This window comes from Apium graveolens, chromosome 3, assembly GCF_009905375.1.
Source record: "Apium graveolens cultivar Ventura chromosome 3, ASM990537v1, whole genome shotgun sequence".
In the NCBI taxonomy this organism is placed as follows: Eukaryota; Viridiplantae; Streptophyta; class Magnoliopsida; order Apiales; family Apiaceae; genus Apium; species Apium graveolens.
The window spans coordinates 107,049,638-107,071,579 of NC_133649.1; the positions used below are offsets into that span (position 1 = coordinate 107,049,638).

Consider the following 21,942-nt stretch of genomic DNA (forward strand, 5'->3'; position numbering starts at 1 on the left):
TTCTGAAGATTTTATCTCTAAGATAGATTGTGAGACTCAGTGGTTAGATGAAGTGTTAGTCATAAAATTAGCAAATAATGATCAGGTTACGGTAGATCGAGTATGCCCAAGTTGTGATATTGAGATAGAGAGATGTCATTTCTCAGTTGATTTGATACCTTTCAGGTTAGGAGAGTTTGATGTTATTTTAGGAATGGATTGGCTAGCTAGTAATAATGCTCAAATCGATTTTGCAAATAAGAAAGTGAAATTGCAAACTGAAGGAAATAAAACGATAATATTTAAAGGTGAAAAGCAAAAGCAGAAATTCCTAACAATGATGCAGATGAAATGATTGCTATGCCAAGGATGTCAAGCTTACTTAGCCTATGTATTGGATACCGACAAGGATAGTCCGAAGATTGAAGATATTCCTGTAGTTTGTAAGTTTCCTGATGTCTTTCAAGATGAACTTCCAGGACTTCCACAGGATCGAGAAATTGAGTTCACTATTGACTTGACGCCAGGGACTGAATCAATTTCGAAAGCTCCATATCGAATGGCACCTGTTGAAATGAAGGAATTAGAAAAGCAGTTACAAGAACTTCTCGACAAAGGAATTATAAGGCCAAGTGTATCCCCATGGGGCGCACCAGTATTGTTCGTGAAAAAGAAGAACGGCAGTATGCGACTGTGTATTGATTATCGTGAGCTGAACAAGTTAACTATCAAGAATAAATATCCTTTACCTCGCATTGATGACTTATTTGATCAACTAAAAGGAGCAGCATGGTTTTCGAAAATCGACTTACGATCAGGCTATCATCAGCTAAAGATCAAGGCAGAAGATATTCCAAAGACGGCGTTCAGAACGAGGTACGGACACTATGAATTTCTTGTAATGGCTTTTGGATTGACGAATGCACCTGCAGCGTTTATGGACTTGATGAATCGAGTATTCAAGAAGTATCTGGATAAGTTTATCATTGTATTCATTGATGACATCTTGATTTATTCCAAGACGGAAGAAGAGCATGCGGAACACTTGAGGATAGCTTTGGAAATTCTGACGAAAGAACAACTATACGCAAAATTTTTGAAATATGAATTTTGGTTAAGAGAAGTACAATTTATAGGGCATATCATCAGTAGAGAAGGCATCCAAGTCGATCCAGCAAAGATTGAAGCTGTGTTAAATTGGGAAATACCAAAGACGCCGACAGAAGTTCAAAGTTTCTTGGGATTGGCAGGATATTATCGAAGGTTTGTCAAAGATTTTGTGAATATAGCAACACCGCTGACCCAGTTAACTCGAAAGAGTGAAAGGTTTGAATGGAATGATAAGTATGAAGAAAGTTTCCAAGAGTTGAAAAATCGGTTGGTAACCGTACCAGTACTTGTATTGCCAGACGAGCAAGGAAATTTCGTCATTTACAGTGACGCTTCGTATCGCGGGCTAGGATGTGTATTGATGCAACACGGTAACGTCATCGCATATGCTTTGAGACAACTCAAACCTCATGAACAGAAATATCCTACTCATGACCTGGAATTGGCAGCGATCGTATTTGCGTTGAAACTTTGGAGACATTATCTCTACGGTGAAAATGTGAAATCTACACAGATCATAAAAGTCTGAAGTATATCTTTACACAAAAGGAGTTGAACATGCGACAACGTTGATGGCTGGAATTGATAAAGGATTACGATGTCACGATCAGTTATCATCCAGGGAAAGCAAATGTTGTAGCAGATGCGCTGAGCAGGAAAGAAAGATTGAATCGGTTAACTTCATGTGAAGAATTAACAAAGGAATTCGATAAATTGGAAATTGAGATTCGTATTCCCAATGAATCTGCAGAAGCTATCTACACTATGACTTTCCAACCGGAGTTGTTAGAGAAGATTCGCCGCTGTCAAGATGGAGTGATGAGTCAAGATGACGACCTGACGGGAGAAGAGATCACAACTCAGAGAGATAATGAAGGAATTTTACGCTTTGCGTCGAGAATCTGGATCCCTAATGTGGCGGAATTAAAAGAAGAAATAATGCGAGATGCGCACAGTTCAAAGTATCGCGATCTGAAGGAAAACTTTTGGTGGCCGAACATGAAGAAAGAAATAGCAGAATGGGTCAGCAAGTGTTATACGTGCCAAAGAGTGAAAGCTGAACATCAACGCCCGAGCGGACTACTACAGCCACTAAATATTCCAGAATGGAAATGGGAACACCTAGCTATGGATTTCGTAGTGGGACTACCAAGGACAAAGGCAAATCACGATGCGATATGGGTAATCATTGACAGACTCACAAAGTCAGCACATTTTCTACCAATTAACGAAAGATTTTCACTCGACAAGCTAGTGCATTTGTATCTCAAGGAAATTGTGATGCGACATGGAGTTCCAACATCTATCGTGTCTGATCGAGATCCTCGTTTCAATTCGAGATTTTGGAGACAATTCCAAGAATGTCTGGGAACGAAGTTGAACATGAGTATAGCTTATCATCCATAAACGGACGGGCAAAGCGAAAGGACAATTCAAACAATCAAAGATATGCTACGTGTATGCGCAATCGACTTTGAAGGCAATTGGGACGAGCACTTACCGCTAGTGGAATTTTCTTACAATAACAGTTATCAAGCAAGTATTGGAATGCCACCTTATGAAGCTCTATATGGAAGAAAATGTAGATCACCTACCTGTTGGGATGAAGTGGGAGAACATAAAATTTTAGGTCCAGAACTGATTCAACAAGCCAAGGAAAAAGTAGAACTGATCTGCAAGCGACTTGAAGCGGCGCAGAATCGACAGCGTAAATATGCAGATTTATCTAGAAAGGATATGGACTACCAGGAAGGAGAGCATGTATTGCTAAAGGTATCACCATGGAAGGGATTAGCTAGGTTTGGCAATAAAGGCAAATTGAAACCTCGCTACGTCGGACCATTTCAAATTTTGAAGGAAATTGGGAAAGTTGCGTACGAGTTAGCTTTACCACCTAATATGCAGCATATTCACAACGTATTTCATGTATATATGCTTAAGAGTTACAACCCTGATACAAGACATGTAATAGAGTATGAACCAATAGAACTTCAGTCAGATTTGTCCTATGTAGAACAGCCGATAAGAATTCTAGATCGGCAAGAGAGGGTATTAAGAAATAAGTCTGTGTCACTAGTGAGAGTTTTGTGGAGAAACCCAGTGATTGAAGAATCAACCTGGGAGCTCGAGAGTGAAATGTTAGAAAAGTATCCTCAGTTATTTGCATAATGTGATTCTGAGGACAGAATCCTGTTAAGGGGGAGAATGTAACGACCGAGAAATTACGCTTGTATTATATCATAATAAAGATAAATTATGTGTATTATTATGTGATTAAATGTGTTGAGTCATTAAAACCTAACTGTTATGTGTTACGTGTTGTCTGTTTTGATCCAAACGTGTTTTGGATATTTATTGAGTGTTTTATCGTAATTTATATATTTTATATCAAAACCTGTACAGCTCAAAACCATGTTTTAAAAGCCCGTATTTCAAACAAAATCATTGGCCCTATTTTGCCAAAAATGCCCTATACCATATCGTTATTTTGAACCCCTAGACGTTTTACAAATTTACCTTTTTCGCGAAAAACGATTTTTTCCGGACCCCTTCGGGTACCAAAAACCCCACAAAAATCACATTTTTATTTTTATATGATCATGAAATTATCTTACATCATTTTTCTTTGCGTTTTTGTAATATTCATAATTTTTGAGAATTTTTGGACATAAATTTTGTATTTATTGGATATTTAAAAATTCATTATTAATACCCAAAAATTATAAAAATTGGGGCCAAATATTTTTATTAGGAGCGTAATTAGCCCCTTAATTTTAGTTGGGGATATTATTTTCATAAATATAAATAGTTGATTTACTGTTAATTAATTAGTAATTAATAATAAAAAATCAGAAAAAAATAGAAAAATCAAGAAATTCTGTGTGGGTGAAGAACAGGGCAGGAGAATCAAAGTCGATTTTGATCGTGATTCTGTTAACCAAATCAGTCATGTAAGTAATGGTTGTGAAGCTCTTTGAATTCTCTACTTGATTCTGTTATCAATATCATGTGTAGATTAATCGATTTTTAATTCGTTATTTCGGGTTTTTATTTCGAATTCGGGTCTTACAAATCGTTAGTTGTTGGTTGATTCTGTTGATTGGAATGAGTAGATCGTCGAGTAAGGAATCGAACGGCACCGATTTCGTCAGTTTTGGTGTTGATTTCACCCTCGTCGGAGAACCGCCGCCATGGCGGTGTTCTTCGTTTTCCGGTGACGCTGTCGACGACTGGAGAAGAAGGAAGGTAGGAGAAGGTTGCTATGGTGGCCAGGAACGATTACGCAGAAGAATCGGACTGGAATCACACGATTTGGCCGTGTTTTTAATCGCCGGATTTTCGCCGGGAAACGCCGCCGGCGTCGAGTTTCTGGGCTGCTGGGTTGTGTTCTTCGCGACCCGGGTTCGACCCGGTTTGCAACCCGGTTTTGACCCGGGTTTGATCCCTCAAAACCAATTTCTGTTTCCTGTTTCTGAAATAATAATTATTTATTTATATTTTGTAAAATTAAAAATTAGTTTTAATTAATTCTATAAATCAATTAAAAATCAGTTTTAAATTCTGAAAAATATTATAATTAATTCCTGAATTATTTTATTAATTTATAAATTGAATTTAATTATTTAATTAATTATTTATTTATTTATCTAAGTATTTATTAGTTATCTAATTAATTAATAATTAGGTAATTAATTAATAATTAGTTAATTAATTAATAAATAAGGATTAAATAATATGATTAATAATTCGATAATTAGTTAATATTACGAGTAACTCGTATTCATACGAGTACTGATTCGATAATGAGAATTATTATTCGAGCGTTAATTATTGGAAGAATGTCGTAATAATTATTCGTATCGAATAATTAGATACAGATAATTAATTGATTAATGAATCGTATAAGTTACAGTAATAATATATTAGTTCGATAGTATTCGAGAATAGTGAGTAGCTCGTATTTATACAAGTAGTTAAGCGTTGAGTCAGATTATAATTCGAGTAATTAGTATTTATTCGATAAATAGCGTATCAGTTAGTTGTATCGATTGTTTATTTATAAATAATCGATCTAATCGAATAAGTAATAATAATCTGTAAATAATTGTAATAAATAGTAATTAATCCTAATAATTAGGGATTAATCATTTTTAAAATATAATAATTATTGGTTAATTATTTAAAAATGTAAATAAGGATTATTTAATTATAATTAATTATTTATAATTAATTATTAATTAATTAAATCTTCTTTAATTCATAATAATTAAACCGTTAGTCCGATTTGAGCGAAAAGAAGACCCCTAGACTCAGAAAAATGAAACGAATCTAATAAAAATAATTGTAAGTTATAATTTCTTCCGGAAGAGAGTGGTTTTGTGATAATTAATTGTTCATGGGCCCTATTAGGGGTAGAATCGAGTCGAATAAATCCCGAAAAATTGTAATAGAATCAGATAGGGTTAGTTATTATAAGTATGAGTCTAGAATCGATTCCAAAAATAATTATGAGTCTAAAAATTAATTATGTGCTTTATGTGTTATGTGCTTTACGTGGCTATGTGAATCTTATGTGCTATATAATTATATGTATATATATATATATATGCGAGTCAGATAGAAATACAAGGGTAGACTGATAAGGCTACGTGGTATCAATTCGAGATACACGTATATAGTAAGTTATCTAAACGACTATCTTTCTATGATTGGTTCAGTGTCAGCAAGGCAGAGCAAGCTAGAGACAGAAGACGGTGAGTTGAACCAGGTTAAGTACGCACAAGGCAAGTTTTTCCCCTATTCTAAATTCAGAATAGTGAATTATATTTCCTTTTATCATATCAGTTACCTTTTATAATTATTGTTCATATACACTGTTACCCAATTATTAATTCTTGTTTCTATTTCATTTCGATTCTTGATTTCTCCCAATTTATTGAATCCTCTATTCATATTCCAATACTTTTATCCTTGTTACATATACTCTGGTATATCCTGGTGTTGGGATATATCAAAAGCATTCCGATTGTTTCGGATGCTATACCTTGGACTAGATGGTTACTATACGGGCTGGGTTTTACCCAGACCATTATTTAATAGGCCGTAGTTGCCTGAGTACTCTTTATGTTGGTTGGGTCTATGCAGTTGGGTATAGATCCGCACTGTATCCTGACTGATCAGCAGGTTATAGTGCATATGTTGGTTCTTGTTTCCAGTCTTGTTCATTTGGCACCCGCCAGTATTGGCAGATTATTATTCTATACAGATACAGATGGTTGTTCAAACCAGCAGCTTATTGGTTCACTTATTTCTCTCTATATTATATATATATTGTTGCAGGCTTGTTGAGCAATTTTGGCTCATCCCTTTTTATTGTTATTCATATTGTTTTACAGTTAAGGTAGAGAATAAAACCCATCAGGACCCGCGTAGTCAAGAAGCGAGTCAAGCAGCAGGACCCTCTTATATCAAGAGTGTTCTTTCCTATTCCCGAAGAGAGCTTTGAATTACCAGATCAGGTGTAAAAGGATAAGTAGTAATGTTGGGTTGAATAAAAGTTTTGTGTAGTTTGAATAAAAGTGGTGTGGTAAGAATGTAGATAGAATAAAGTTTTGTAACAGAGAGAGTTCTTGAGACAGATTGTTTTATTTGGGTTTGTAATAAAGTGTAGTATGTGGTTCTTGTTTTGAACTCAAACCTTAAAAGATCCTGAGTAGTAATAGTTCGGGGTAGTTATCATATTTATATTCCGTTTGTGCAGGTTTAGTTTGTAGTTGTTATTAATAATGCCCCAAATCTATACCCCGGATTTGGAGGGTGTTACAGGTACCCTTCGTGTCGTCATGTTCCCAAGTGAAGGCGTCCATTATTTTTGTCAGAAAATTAATCAAGTTGAACTTTACCTTTGGTGTCATGTCCAATAACGACATTCATGTCCCCTATCATCAAGCTGAATTTCACTAAGTTTTCTAGAATCGTCGTGACGACCAGTGGGTGTTTTAGCTCTTGTCATCATATTTTTTATTTTTCATATAAATGTTGTATTCGACTGAGGTCAGAGTTGTTGGACACCTCCAGAAATGTCACCAACTTATACTCAGTCGTCGTACTGATTTTCATGTCAATATGTAATTATGTCAAGCTGATGAAGTCGGATACCATCATTGGGTGTACATCATGATGGTATGTGCACATGTCATCGAAATATGTATGTCTTTATATAAAATTGATGTTTTCCTCTTATCATTTGTCGCTAAAGTAGCCTCACACCAATACTCACGAAAGACAACAGCCTTTCGACTTGTGTGTCGTCGACTTCTTGCTAAAATGATAGTAATTTTCAGAATCTTCATGTCCGTCTTCTTCAAATCTGATTTGTACAATAACATTGGCTTGCATATCTTTCATTGTTGTAATTCCCTTTTTGTAATCTCATTTTTTGTAACTTAGGAACCTCAAGGTCAATGATAAAAGTTTCCTCCTTATGATTTATTTTTCGTCATCGTATATGCCGTCCACGTCTAATCGTCGTACCACACTTTGCATTATCAACATTTTCATTTTTGATGATTTTATGGAGCCAAACTTCGTCTTGAGTGCCTCTTTTTATGAATAATTAACTTCCATGTCATATTGAATCAATTCAACATATAAAACCATATCCCAATTTAGATCCACGTCAACACGTTGATTTGTCGTCGTGCCTTAATGTATAGAATTGTCACCCATGTTGAAAATCATAAAGACTCTCAGCTAATTTTCCACAGACGAATCCAATTATTTTATCAAAATTTGTGGGTTAAAAGTTAAGTCTAATAGATTTAATTATGAAAAAATTATAAAATGAAATGTGATCAACATGTGCAAAAATTAAATGGATACGAACAATTGGTGATGCGGAAAATCCCGTTAAAGGGAAAAAATCGTGGGTGGGACGATAATCGGCTGAAATAATTTCACTATAATGATGTCAAGACGATTACAAGTAATTACAATCAATGAAATAATAAGAAAATATGGCGGATAGCTAATTCTTCGAGTATCTAATCTAGACGTGTCGAGCAACAGACTGGACGTGTCAAGAAGCAGTCCAGTAGTCTGGACGTGTTGAGCGTGTAGTTTGCACGTGTAAAGTGTGTATTATGATGAATAACATATAAAGTATCGTGTCCACATGATCAATGAAGTACATGAAAGGTAAAATATGAAATAATAGGCTTGTATGTATGTTTATGTGTATATATAATTTAAAGATGAGTAATAGTTTATGTATGTAACGAATTAATTTGTGTAGGTGTAAATGTTGATTATGATATAAATAATAGTGTGTATATTGAACTCATGGTGAAAGACTGTTGGGGTTAAACCCAATAGGTATAATGGGCTTGGCGTTAGAAAACATAATTGGATTTGGTAATAATTGTATGGGTAGACAATTATTATCATAATTGAGTTGGGTAATAATTGTATGTGTTGACAATTATTATTATAATGGGAATGGGTAATAATTGTATGGGTAGACAATTATTATTGTAATCAGATTAGGTATGTCTTGTTGGCTAAGTTTGTGATGGCTATATATACATAGTCATGCTATTGTTTTGATGTATCCTTGAGTATTGTTTGACTTAAGTATCGCTTGAGTGAATACTGTTTGGTGAGATTGATTATATTATTGATAATTATTTTGATTAATAATACAAGTTGGGACGTGGGTTTTTCCGCGTCATATATTGAGTGTGTGTTTTGCATTGTTTATTTGGTTCTATACTTGTGTGGGTTTCCCCTAATAATTGGTATCAGAGCCAGGTTTCATGATGGAGAAGGTTGGGGGATTTAAGATTGAATTATTTAATGGAAGAAACAATTTTACCTTGTGGCAAAGCACGGTAAAAGATCTGATAATTTAACGAGGGTTATATGCGACTCTCGGAGGGAAGAAGCCTACTGAAGTTGATGATACAAAGTGGGGAGACATGAAGTTACGTGCGGCATCAACGATCCGGTTGGCCCTTGCATCGGAAATCAAGTATGATGTTCTTGAAGAGGACAATCCCAAAAATTTGTGGGAGAAGTTAACGAAGACTTATCACTCAAAGTCTTTGGCCAACAAGCTATTTCTCAAGAAAGATTTGTCCGGGCTCAAGATGGAAGAAGACGGAGATTTAAGAGATCATCTGAATCATTTTAATGGCTTAATCAACTAGCTAAATAATTTGGATAAAAAATTGAAGGATGAGGACAAAGCTGTTCTACTACTAGTGTCTCTACCGAAGAAGTATAATACTGTGATGAATTCTTTATTGGTTGGGAAAACGAAGTTAAATTTGGATGAGACTATTGTTGTTCTTCAGGAGGCCGAAAGATTGATGAAACAAGAATCGTGTGACATATCTGATGGTACATTCGTGGTACGTGCGCGTGACACGAAAAAGAAGTATGTTAAGAAACATAACCCTAGTATCATGTGTTTTTATTGTGAGGAATTGGGTCATATACAATTTATGTGTCCAAAGGCAAGAGAAGACTTGAGAGAGTTGAAGAAAAATCGAGAGGATAGTGTTTCGCTTGTAGAAGCTGATGAAGATCTTCTTTTGGTTCAAGAAGAGAAGGGATCAAAAGAAGAATGGGTGCTTGACTCGGGATGTTCTCATCACATATGTGGTAGGAGGGAGTGGTTCTCGTCCTACAAAAAAGTGTGAAGGAAAGATTGTAACTTTACCGAACTGTAAATTGGTAAAGGTTGCTGGCATTGGTGAGGTAACAATGAAACGTCACAACGGTCGTGTTCAGAAGTTAACTCAAGTAAGATACATACCGGAGTTAAATCGAAATCTAATTTCGTTGGGTAAATTAGTTGATTTAGGATATATTGTTATGATGAAGAACAGTATGTTGAAAGTCATTAAAGGAGATTTAGAAATATTAAAAGGTCGAAAAGATAAGAGAAATCTTTTTATACTAGAATGAGGGGTTATTGTTCGAGGGGAGGTATTGGCGGATCGACGTCGATGGCTTGATGGTGACCGTTAATTCGGTTGTGCATGAAATCATATTGGGTTGAAGGGGAGGATTGTTGGGGTTAAACCCAATAGGTAGTATGGGCTTGGTGATAGACAATATAATTGGATTGGGTAATAATTGTATGGGACCTATGGGTAGACAATTATTATCATAATTGAGTTGGGTAATAATTGTATGTGTTGACAATTATTATTATAATGGGAATGGGTAATAATTGTATGGGTAAACAATTATTATTAGGTATGTCTTGTTGGCTAAGTTTGTGATGGCTATATATACATAGTCATGTTATTGTTTTGATTTATGCTTGAGTATTGTTTGACTTAAGTATCGCTTTAGTAAATACCGTTTGGTGAGATTGCTTGTATTATTGATAATTATTTTGATTAATAATACAAGTTGGAACGTGGGTTTTTCCACGTCATATATTGAGTGTGTGTTTTGCATTGTTTATTTGGTTCTATACTTGTGTGTGTTCCCCCTAACAAAGACTAGATAGAAATAGAGAGTATATAAATGAATTAGTAGAAGTATGTAATATTTTGTGTATAAGTGTAGAGATTGAGTACTTGTAGGGTTGTAGCTTGTGTATGTGATATATATTTGTGTGGTGTTTTGGATAGTGTATGAGTTATGCATAATAATATAGAAAATACAATGGCTAGTGAATAGAGTGGATGTAGAAGATGAAGTAGTAGAAATCTAACCTAAGTAGAAGTGTGTGTTTTCTGTATATGTAGATAAATATACGTGATCATTGAAAAGATGAATGAAGATGGGTGTAATAGAGAGATTGAGTATAGAAGATGAATTAGAATCCTAATCAAAGTAGAAGTACGTGTATGTAATGTGTGTAGTGTAGTTAATGATATTCTACAGGTCTTGTTATATTTTACTCAATCATCCACACCTGATCCTATTTTTCTGCCACTACCTCCACACATTGCTGTAGAATAGGTGATTAGGTTAACAACCCCTATTTTTATGATTTCCATTGGACTTAATCTTGATGTCTATAATCTTCTTCTCACCCGAAAATCAGGCACCAACAAGTAGATTCAATAAATATAGTGTGCTCTTTCCCGTGATCTAAAAATATACCTAACATGTTAGGAGCTCAGTTGTAGTGATCAAAATATATTAGGTATATTAGACTGCCACCTAGACATTATAGATGACCATCGTTAACGTCGGAGATGCCCTTGAGAGGTTTTTGGAGCTTGTTTTTCAAAACTTGTCCTCAAAATTTAATTTAGGAGTTTGAAATGTGGAGTTGTTGGAGATGCTATCAGAGTAATATTTTAAGTTAATTCTTCACTCGTTTGTTATATTAAAAATATTTATTATTATTATTATAGTTAAAAATGTTTATGCTTTGAGTTGTATTTTTTTTCCAATTTTTACATCATCATAACTTCATAAGTATCTTTTCTTTTAGTAACTTAGGGCCCGTTTGTTAATGAAACAAAATGAACTGAACGACTCATTATTTCATCATTAAGATTATTTTTGCATCTTGACTAAATCAAAATGTCGTGAACCAGTCACTCCAAAATATGTAGCATGTGTGGTTCAGCTTGTGACAATAGCTTGATCACACCATTTCTTTCATTCTTTGACAAATAATTTATTAATTAATATGTTATTATATTATTATTTTTTATTATATATTTTACAATATCTTTTGTCAACAACAATACAATTAATATAAATCAAAATTACTATTAATATTCCGTAAAGGGAAGGTTTGGTTTGTTATAGAGAAATTTAAAATTTGGACAATGAAACAAATTAGAATCACAAAAAATTATAAAAAAAAATGAAAATGAGTAAAGTCTTCAAGTAGTAAGTTTGGATTATTTTGAAACATAAAAAAAATCCAATTAATTTTACATGCAAATATATTAAAAAAATTATTTCTCATATAATTTGTCAATATATAATCATGTGCACCTACCGGTCAAAAAAACTATGTTCAACCGTAATAATAAATATTAAACAAGTTTCATATCGTTCGGGTTATTTTACATTTTATTTAACAAACGAAATTATTTATCAGTATTCAGATTTATTACTCATTTATAATTTTAACCGTTCAGAAAATAGTGTTCAGATTTAACAAATGGCCCCTTAGCTATATATTGTTGCTTAAACTTTCTAATAATATTAATGATTTATAATTATGTATAATTAACATACTATCTTCATTTCAAATTATTAAAATGACTTTTCTTCCAAGAAATACAATAAATTAACCTAATCAGTTTTACATGAAAATGACATTATAGATGACCATCATTAAATGACTTTTCACACATTTACAAGAAATATCAGAAATGATCGAAGATAAAATTATTGTTTTGTGAAAGATAAAATATCCCCAAATGGATCAATATATTTAAATGAAAAACGTAATGTAGACGTCCTCAAAGTACATTGAAAAAATATATATAGTAGGTAGCATGACTTGGTCACCTGTCGGTACCAAGCATAAGTTTTAATCGTAACTAATACTCGGAGCGCTTTGTGTAACCTTTGTAGATGCATGTGAATACAAATACTACTAGAAGTATAAAACCTGTACTCCACAGGCGCCATTTAAAGTCAATGATAGGAAGCTTCAATTTAACGTCTGCATTGTATGACTTATGACTCCATCTACCCTTTACTTTTTCACAATGTTTACTTAATTCTCTATATAGTTCCAAGCTATACTACAATCTTATACAAAGAAATTTACTTGTATTCAACAAGTTTAAGAATTGCAACTAATCCACTTAGCTGAAACTATGTCAGAAAATCAGAAAATCCACCCTGTTCAAGACCCTGAGGCCGCGTTACAGCAGCCCACTGCACCGTTAGTCTCCAGAGACGCTTCGCGATCCGAACGAGGTGATCCGGTGGTGCACTACCCTCCTCCATTAGCCCCTATACCAAACTTAAAAGTACCAAGAAAGAAAAGAAGAAGTTGTTTCACAAGGTGCTTATGTTGGTCTTTATGTGTACTTCTTGTGATTCTAACCATCTTAGGCATACTGGCTGCAGTTATTTTCTTGGTGTTTCGACCGAAAGCACCAAGCTACTCCGTGGACAGCATTCAAATTACTCAATTCAATCTCAATAGTGACTTGAGCTTGTCAGCTTCATTCAATGTGAATGTCACAGCTAGAAATCCTAATAAGAAGATTGGAATATACTATGAAGGAGGGAGTCCTATTAGTGTGTGGTATACCGGGACAAAACTATGTGAAGGGTCATGGCCAAAGTTTTACCAAGGTCATCGTAACACCACTGTGTTGAACTTGCCATTGACAGGGAGAGCTGTGAACGCGGCTGATCTGTTGAGGTCAATTCAGCAGGAACAATCCACAGGAAGGATTCCTCTCAATGTTCGGGTTAGAGTGCCAGTGAGGATTAAGCTTGGGAAGTTGAAGTTGATGAAATGGAAGTTCTTGGTCAAGTGTAGGCTGGTGGTGGATACTCTAAGTGCTGGTAACTCTATCAGGATTACAGAGAGGAGCTGTAAGTTTAGGTTTAGGTTATAGATTTGATGTCTTATCGACTTCTTGGGCTCCTTTTTTGTTCTGTATTTGTTTAGATTTTTGGTTACTTCACAGTTCACATATATATTTTCCTCCCTGGCATTTTAGTAGAATAAGTGGAGGGTTATAGTGATTCTTTCTATGCTTGTGTCTTATTCCTTTGTGATTATATATACCTTTATACTTTCTTTGTATACCTTGTAGAATACAAGTTCAGTTTAATGTAGATTTTGAACTTCTACTGTATTAAGCAAATAATTTTTTAACTTAACGACGTCCAAGTGCTAAAAATTAATGAAATATTACATTTGGTGAAAGTACAACCAGACAAATATCATATCAGCAATCAGAATGAAAGTTACAAGCAAAGTTTGCAAGTTTGCAACCAAAGGAAAACAAATGACAACAATGAAGCAATTTACTGATAATACTTAAGTTGAGGCAGCTGCAGTTGCAGGAAATGAGGGAAGGCCTTTAGCAGAACCACCAAGTCTTCCGCGACCTATTCCAGTCCTTTGGTTATCAAAAGTTCTCTTAGTCTCGCTCACCCTTGTCCGAGGTTCGTCTGAAAATTCATGCTTTTGTAATCCTAAAGGACTTAAGTCAGCGTCTCTGCCATACGTTCTTGAAGACGTATAGCAATCAGTTGAGTCAGCTGAATTAGGTTCCCATGTGGATGACGAGAGCCAGTGGTTTTGACTTCCTACAAAGCTATTGCTACCAGATGATTCTTGTTCTTCCAAATCATCTCCTTCTCTAGGCACACCTCGTGTTATAGTCACATACTTGTGAAGGCTTGGTTCCATTAAGTCATTGCTGACAACTACCTTCGATTCCACAAAGTTGGCTCCAAGAGAAGAGCTTCTTTCATGCCTTTTAAATTTATCAGCTGTTGGAACTCTTGTTCTCTCTTCTACATAGGCATTGGATGTATTAGAGCTAGTTCCTGAGTTGAGGTCAGCAACTGCATCAAGAATTGAGCGGGCCTTGGTGACACAAGCTGGTAGAGAAAATGCTTGAGCAGGGGTGGGGGCAGTCTTTTGGTGGAAGTTTTGGATGTCTTCAAGCAACATTGAGGTGTAGGAGGGGTTCGAATTCAATAGGATTTCAGGATTAATATCAAGGTCTCGAGAAAGCCTTGATGATCGGCTTTTTGTCAGTGTTTGGGGCTTAAGGCCTTCATTGCTTGAAGATATCAAATTCACTGCCACATTTCCACTCATTCCTTTAGCCTCTTCAAGTTGCTGCTTCTGTTGCTCCTTTGTACCTCTATTGGTATAACCTTTGCCTTCATTTCCTTGCACAACAGCGCTTGGTTTCTGTAGCATAGAAAATTTATACACAACTTATGTAACATTATAAGATTACATTGCAGACAAATGTGTACACTTTTTATATTGAAGAGGAATACAAAAAAATATTAAGTACCTGATTACTGACATTGTTATCAATCTCACTCAAAGGGTTTCTTTTGTAAGGCGACTGCTCATTCTTCCTAGAATTGCTCCTACTAAGCGAAACCTGAACTTCATTCGAAGAAGCCTTAACATTAGTCCTAGCAGGAGATCTTGCACGAGGCGATGCAACAGTCCTCTTCACCTGAACCCTCTTAACACCAGCAGCTGAACTTGTCGCCTCCACCACACCACCACCACTCTTAACCTTATCATTAGACACAGTAGCAGGCACAGAAACCAATTTCCCCGGCCTACCATTAGTACTACCACCAGCGCCATTCCCCGACACAGTCTTACCATTAGTAATTGGTGACTCAGATCTCCTCCCGGGAGATCTACTCACCCTCCTCTCACCATTACCCCCACCTCTTTCTCTACTCAAAGTCCGTCTCCTCCTCCCATGAGGAGACGCACTACCATCACGATGTCGTTGTCTATGCCTATGAATCCGATCAGCAATCGCCTCCTCCTCACCATCACCATCACCAACAATATCATTCCCTCCAACCCTCTCCCCACCTTCAACATCAAAATCAAAACTCCTTTTGGAGCCCGAGTACTTTCTCCCCCTTTGAATTCCACTGCCATCAGTCGAAACCCCAGCCTTTCCAGTGGAGCTACGACTAAGCCTGCCACATTGAATCAAAATAGCATCCACCTCTTCTTTAGTACAACTAGAAGTCCTAAGTGGAGTAGACATAACCACATTGTTCCCGTTCTCCGAAACCGAGGGAGTTCCAATAACATTCTTGTCTTCCTCAGAATGTGAGGTGTCTCGATCTATCTCGTGGCTGATTCGATGTTTAATAATAAAGATTTCTTTCTTAAAAGACGACGACTCATCTTGGGGTTTCTTTTGTTCTTGTTGGATTTGAATTGGGGGGTCAGGTAAAGGAAGTGGAGAAGAAGCAACACTCTTCTTGCTAAAACAAGATCCCATTTTTTTGAAAAGAAAAACAAGAAAGATTTGATTTTTATTGTAGATCTGAAATGGGGGTGTGAGATAGAATGAAGATTTGAAAAGGGTAGGTTATTGTGGTTTCAAGAACCAAGAAAACTCAAAGGGGGGGGGGGGTTTGAGATTAAAGTATTACTAGTACTAGTAAAATAAAACGGATAGTTTGAGAAAAAGGGGAAAGTAGAAATTCAAATTTTTAACTGTCGGGAGGGGAGGGGGTGGTAAATGTAGCCGTTTAAGTCAGTGAGTGGGTGGTGGGGACTGGGGTGGGGCATTGCCAGATTGATAGTGTTTTTTCTATAAATTTGAAAATTTAATTATTATATGACAGAAGACAGAAAGACATGCAGGGGAATTTGAGTTTTTAAAATTTCTGCACATAGACCAATGTGATTTTTTATAAGTCTTTTTTACCGATTTTACTATTTTATGAAAATATTTATAAAACTATGGTGTAACCAAAATCAAACACATATGTAAATAGTTGCATCGAATTTTTTAGATGCATTCGAGGTTATATCCGGTTATAGCAGAAAAACCGTTTTTTTTTATAAAAAAATAAAAAAAATCGTCTTTTTGCAAGAAAAAATTTAAAAATGTTTTTTATTTTTGCAAATTTGTTTGAACTCGGATGTTTTGCAAAAAAAAAAATCCTGTATTAGTACTTTTTTTGCTAAATCACACAAATTGTACTTAATTGTAAGTTTTTTTTTGCCAAATTTATTGTGAGAAATTAGGAGAAGATTGATGTGAATCTGGACCTTCGTTAATTGAAAATAGAGTACAAGATAGATAGATCCATGTGGTTTCTGGGCTTGTTTGGAATCTTGTGGTTAGCTACTAATCACTGTTCATTATTTGTTTGAAATGGTTCGGAGTTCGGACAGAATGAGATGTCTTGCACTCAAACATGTAACGGTAGGATTCCATTCTAAGAATAAACAACTGCTCTCTTTTGTGGTACTTGTGTCATTGTGTCAATATTGATCATGATATGATCCGGGGAATCACAATATGATTCTATTTACATTCTTGTATAAAAAATTTATCCTGATTTGAAATCTCTTGATCCAGATTACACTTAAAACAATTAGACCAATTTTTATCGGTGTTTGTACTGGTTTGGTTACTGTTGCTAATACTACTTAGGAATTTTAAGGATGAAACTGATGACTGATCCCCCTTTTTTCCCCATGTAAAGTGATGCAACAAAAATAAACAAATGCTCTCATATGTAAGACTAATACATAACAAACTTCACCCTTGTCAAGTATTGTCGATTACATTCATTAATCAAAAGTAGCATCCTTTTGAAGGCTTGCTAAAACTAGTACACATCCAAGTAGCAGTAACATCTGAAATGTATATATAACACAGGAATTTGAGAAATAAACTGTGGGTTGCACTGATCATGGATACCAGTGGTATGGCACAATTCAGATTTGTCAATGTTGAGATAAGTTTGTTTCATGCAATGAGAAATTTGATTCCGCAAGAAAATGCACACAGGATTAGTCCAATCAGTGCCCCGAAACTGTACATCCTGCACATCAGAATTCCCCATCCGATTAAATTTGGCTTATCATAGAAATGCATTACACACGAAGAAGCCCTACTCCTACTAGATTCCCTTAAATATTTACTAAATCAGAAGATTACTGATAATCATTCAGTGTTTAGAATTAGCATAGTGCAACATTCAACGGATTAAGTTATAGTTCTACAGAATAGTGTGGAAAAAGATATACACAAAATTCTAGCAACAATTCCATTACCAAAACCAATCAGAGACTCACTAGTCTAAGCACAGATCAATTTATTTAACTAAGAACCTCTAAGCTCTAGCAACAACAGAACACGTGTTCTGGACAACCTAAATGGCACTTCAGATTTCAGAACACATATGAGGGAGTACTAACAAGTCTAATCAGAAACAGAACTTATAATGTTGAGGTTTTTGCACTATACCATAGATGGTGATCAAAGTTGAAGTCTAAGTAGAACACACCGCAAGTCTTGCAAAATTCTTACCCCGGAGAGATGCAGGAATCACATATCGAATATAAAATATAAGACCATTTATTACAATTGCAAAACACATTCCTACTGTTTTCTGAACTTCACAACTTATTTAATGGTAGACAATGAGAATCAACTTTAACTAAGCTTGGTCTCTGTTTTGACGAGGCAGGCAAAGTAGTTTTTGAGTCAACTAATAACTCATCCAATATTGCGCGGGTTACTAAATAGCTAGTAGCTAAACCTCATTCTTTGTGATATTTCAGGGCCACATCATAATTTCCAGTTTAAATAAAAACTTAATCGAGGTACCCTTATTTTGGTGTTTTCGTATTTTGAATTGATATTGCAACACTAAACTAAACAGGCTGGACATCCATATCATATAGATGTTTGTCCTCATCTCTATAACAATTGTCAAAGGCTAATCGATTACTATGTGTAACACTAGCTAAGCAGTGCATTCACTTAAGTAAAAGAAATAGCCTGTTAGGATTAGGAACACTATCCATCATCCAACATATATCGAAATATGGAGTCATCAGAAACAAGAGGATACATTTTTAATTACACAGACAGATGTTATTAAGACATACCCAACCGAGAGACGCTTCTTAGGATCGCCAGTGGAGTATCCTTTGAAATAGAAAAAACGACCAACAATATAAACAACACCAAGAACTGAGGAGATAATAGGGTGCTTAATCCCTCCCAGAGTCATGAATGTTAAGAACATAGGCATCCACTCCAGGGAGTTCTGGTGACCTCTCTGCATCATTTAACACAATATAACGACCCTATGAGAAAATCCAAGAAGTAGAATATTAATGTTGAAAAGCAGCAAGTATACAAGATATACCTGAACACAGTTGAAGAGATTAGCATTCTCATTTTCAGATTCTAAAGCATACATAGCGGGTAGAGCGACCTTATACCTGAATTTTGTTCACAATGTCACATTTATACATTGTCGACTAAAAATATAAACCAAAACCTCAAATAGAAATCTGCAGTACAGCAGCAGTACTTACTTTTTGCGGGCTTTGCCAACTTGAGCAGCCATCCAGAAATTAAGAAAGCCGGAGATTGCAACAAGTATAATCACAAAACCATATTCTCTTGGCAACATAGCAACTCCGATTGTGAACTCCATTAGTCTGATAAATTGGTAATGAACGTCAGCTAAATGTTTTTCCGAAGTTTTGTAGGGCACTAGTTACACCTTTCATAGGCCACCTCTGCTTTATTTATACAATATCATGACGGTATATCCCATACGGTTGGGCTGTCTTCCTCCACAGTCCTGGTTGCAGTTTTGGCACTTATTTTACTCCCTATGCAATTCACATGCAACCAACAATGATATAAAACTTAAGCATTACTTTGTTAACATAAAACAATGGTTCCCTAATTGGTGTAAACATTCCAGATATACAAAATAACTTCAACCTTCTATACATTCTTATTACAGGATCCACATTCCAAACTAGTGTAGTTGAGTATAGCACAGCTGTCATGTCCTCAGCATTGTGAAATTTCTTCGATATATACGCCTGTTTATATAATTAAGTTGTAGCATTTGTTTACAGGGAAGAAAACATACAAGTGAGACAAATATTGTCCTTACAGTTTCAGTTCAAAGATTGTTACTGAAAAATCTATAAACAAGCTTATCTGATTTGATTATTAAAGAGCAACTTTTAACTGACAAAATCAATAAATTAACTTAATCGAAATTCCGAAAGGAAAATTAAAATTCCTTTTCTTTTTGCTAAGTTAAGTGTATTAAAAAGAAAAAGAGATACATCATACGGGGCATACCCCGGACAGAGAAATGATCCTAGCAATTATATTACAATAACAAAACGGAAAATGTTTGGTGTACAGAATTGTGTACAAAATTTTGTACATAATGACATGTGGTGAATTTTAATTAGAATGGCTCCTGCATTTACATCAACAACACCAATTAAAACACCACACATCAAGTGTCATGTCATTCTGTACAATTTTTTTGTACAAAATTCTGTACACGTAGCACTACTCTATATAAATTGAACTAATTTTACACATTATTGATGTATGTAGATGATTAATATTACTTACTTTATTTGTCTGCGTCAAACCTCATTACTTCAAAGAACAGGATGCAGCACTATTGGAGCCAAGTCCTCTGTTTCATGTATTTATTCATTATTTCTTCTTTCCCCGGAAGATTCAGGATGCTTTCATCTTACCCTCAAGTAGTCAAACATTGCTCTATGATTGGTATATAATGTGTGTCTTCGGTTTGGTTTGATTGGTTATATCAGATAATATATGAGATATCATTTGACTAAGTAGTTCAATAAAGTAGTCCTTACGTAAATCAAGCTGAGCATTATATAAAACCTTGATATGAGAACATATATATATTAGACCAGGATATAGAACGAAACAATGTAAACATAATGAACAATTAACCAAGAGTAAACACACAAATAAACATGATATCACATTTCTTAATCTAAATCACATGTAATTTATTACTTCAATAATAAGAAAATGATTAATGAAATACCTCAGATTTTCCAGGAAAGTATTATTCCTGAATCCAATATCAGTTATCAATTTATAGCTAGTGCAAGGTTTATTAGACTTGTCAATGATTTCTCGTGTTGGTCTATGTATAATTGATAGAGTATATATTTATATATATTTTAAAGGATTTTATTCTCATATTTAAAATATTATATTATTAATTGGATATTATTAATTAGATTTTATTATTTTATGACAGGAAATAAAGAATTCCCAACTTTTTATGGAATTGGGGTTATTTGGACTTAAATCATAAGGAAATTCGGATTTATTGGGCTGCACGCGCATACATCACTGTTTGGGCCGTAATTTGACTTCTAGACATCAGAATTGGGCGATCTTATAGTCCACACGAAGCTAACAGAATTATCTACAGTTTAGAAGTGGTCCATCATCAAGAATCCAACTGGAGAAACCCAGAATCAGGCCTGGAAGACAGCCTACGAATTTTACATCAAAGGCCAATTTATTTTGGGAAAAGAAAAAAAAATTCTTTATTATATATTAGATTATATATATTGTATAGAGAACAATAACAGAACGTATTAGAGAATAGTTAGATAATTGTAACTCTTGAGAGAAGGAATAGAAGCATCTTGAGAGGGAGATTGGAAGGAGTGAAGGGATTCGTCCGGATTTCAAAGAAACTCTTCAAGTTGTATTCTCTGTATTCAAATTCTTAACTCATGATTTATGGTTTTAATATATAATTGTTTTCTTCATATATCATGAGTAGCTAATTCCTTAATCCAAGAGTTGGGTAGTATTCTTTGGCTTGTTGTGTTTATTTAGTTATATTGTGATTTTCTTGTGATTGATAATCTGTCATTGAGGGCTTAACACAATTGAGGGAGTCGCGAACCATTGATTGTATCTATAGGAATTATAACGAATCGGGAGAGGAGTTTTAATTCTAGTACATGATATGATAGACACAATTTAAGTATTGGATCGGGAGATTAATATGCAAATTGTGAAACATGTCATCCTTGGTTTTTAATAGTCTATAATTGTACTTTGTAGGACCATGGGAGTGGCTTTCAAGGGATAATTGTAGACACTATAATCTACCTTGGGAGAGGATTTTATAAACATTACAAGGATTGTTTTTAACAAAACAAGAGACACAAACTAGACATTCATGATAGCCATTGAAGAACCCTTATTCTTGGATTGTTTCTCTCATATATCTTATATAACTTTATTTGTTTATTAGGTTAAATTAGTGGATAGTTAAAACACCCATAAAATTATTCTCCACACTTCTGAACTG

The 21,942-nt window shown here is 34.9% G+C and overlaps 3 protein-coding genes across 7 annotated transcripts; 1 reads left to right on the forward strand and 2 right to left on the reverse strand.

The window, feature by feature from the left end:
• Positions 1-12,763: 12,763 nt before the first annotated feature.
• Positions 12,764-13,896, forward strand: LOC141712681 (NDR1/HIN1-like protein 6). Its single transcript, XM_074515714.1, has one exon. It carries the CDS (start codon positions 12,903-12,905, stop codon positions 13,656-13,658), a length of 756 nt encoding a protein of 251 aa, XP_074371815.1. The 5' UTR covers positions 12,764-12,902; the 3' UTR covers positions 13,659-13,896.
• A 44-nt stretch (positions 13,897-13,940) lies between these two features.
• On the reverse strand, positions 13,941-16,175 carry LOC141712680 (uncharacterized protein At1g65710-like). Of its 2 annotated transcripts, none has more exons than XM_074515713.1 (2): positions 15,096-16,175; positions 13,941-14,974 (listed from the first exon to the last, which is right to left on the reverse strand). In XM_074515713.1, exons 1-2 carry the CDS (start codon positions 16,050-16,052, stop codon positions 14,087-14,089), a joined length of 1,845 nt encoding a protein of 614 aa, XP_074371814.1. In that variant the 5' UTR covers positions 16,053-16,175; the 3' UTR covers positions 13,941-14,086. The 2 variants fall into 2 exon arrangements, with proteins under 2 accessions (XP_074371814.1, XP_074371813.1); XM_074515712.1 differs by having other exon boundaries at positions 15,084-16,175.
• A 1,136-nt stretch (positions 16,176-17,311) lies between these two features.
• LOC141710847 (uncharacterized) lies at positions 17,312-20,733 on the reverse strand. Of its 4 annotated transcripts, XM_074513358.1 has the most exons (6): positions 20,196-20,600; positions 19,539-19,642; positions 19,121-19,423; positions 18,949-19,024; positions 18,686-18,858; positions 17,312-17,613 (listed from the first exon to the last, which is right to left on the reverse strand). In XM_074513358.1, exons 3-6 carry the CDS (start codon positions 19,240-19,242, stop codon positions 17,538-17,540), a joined length of 447 nt encoding a protein of 148 aa, XP_074369459.1. In that variant the 5' UTR covers positions 19,243-19,423; positions 19,539-19,642; positions 20,196-20,600; the 3' UTR covers positions 17,312-17,537. The 4 variants fall into 4 exon arrangements, with proteins under 4 accessions (XP_074369459.1, XP_074369462.1, XP_074369461.1 ...); XM_074513361.1 differs by lacking the exons at positions 19,539-19,642; positions 20,196-20,600 and adding an exon at positions 20,650-20,733; XM_074513360.1 differs by lacking the exon at positions 19,539-19,642.
• Between the last annotated feature and the right edge of the window lie 1,209 nt (positions 20,734-21,942).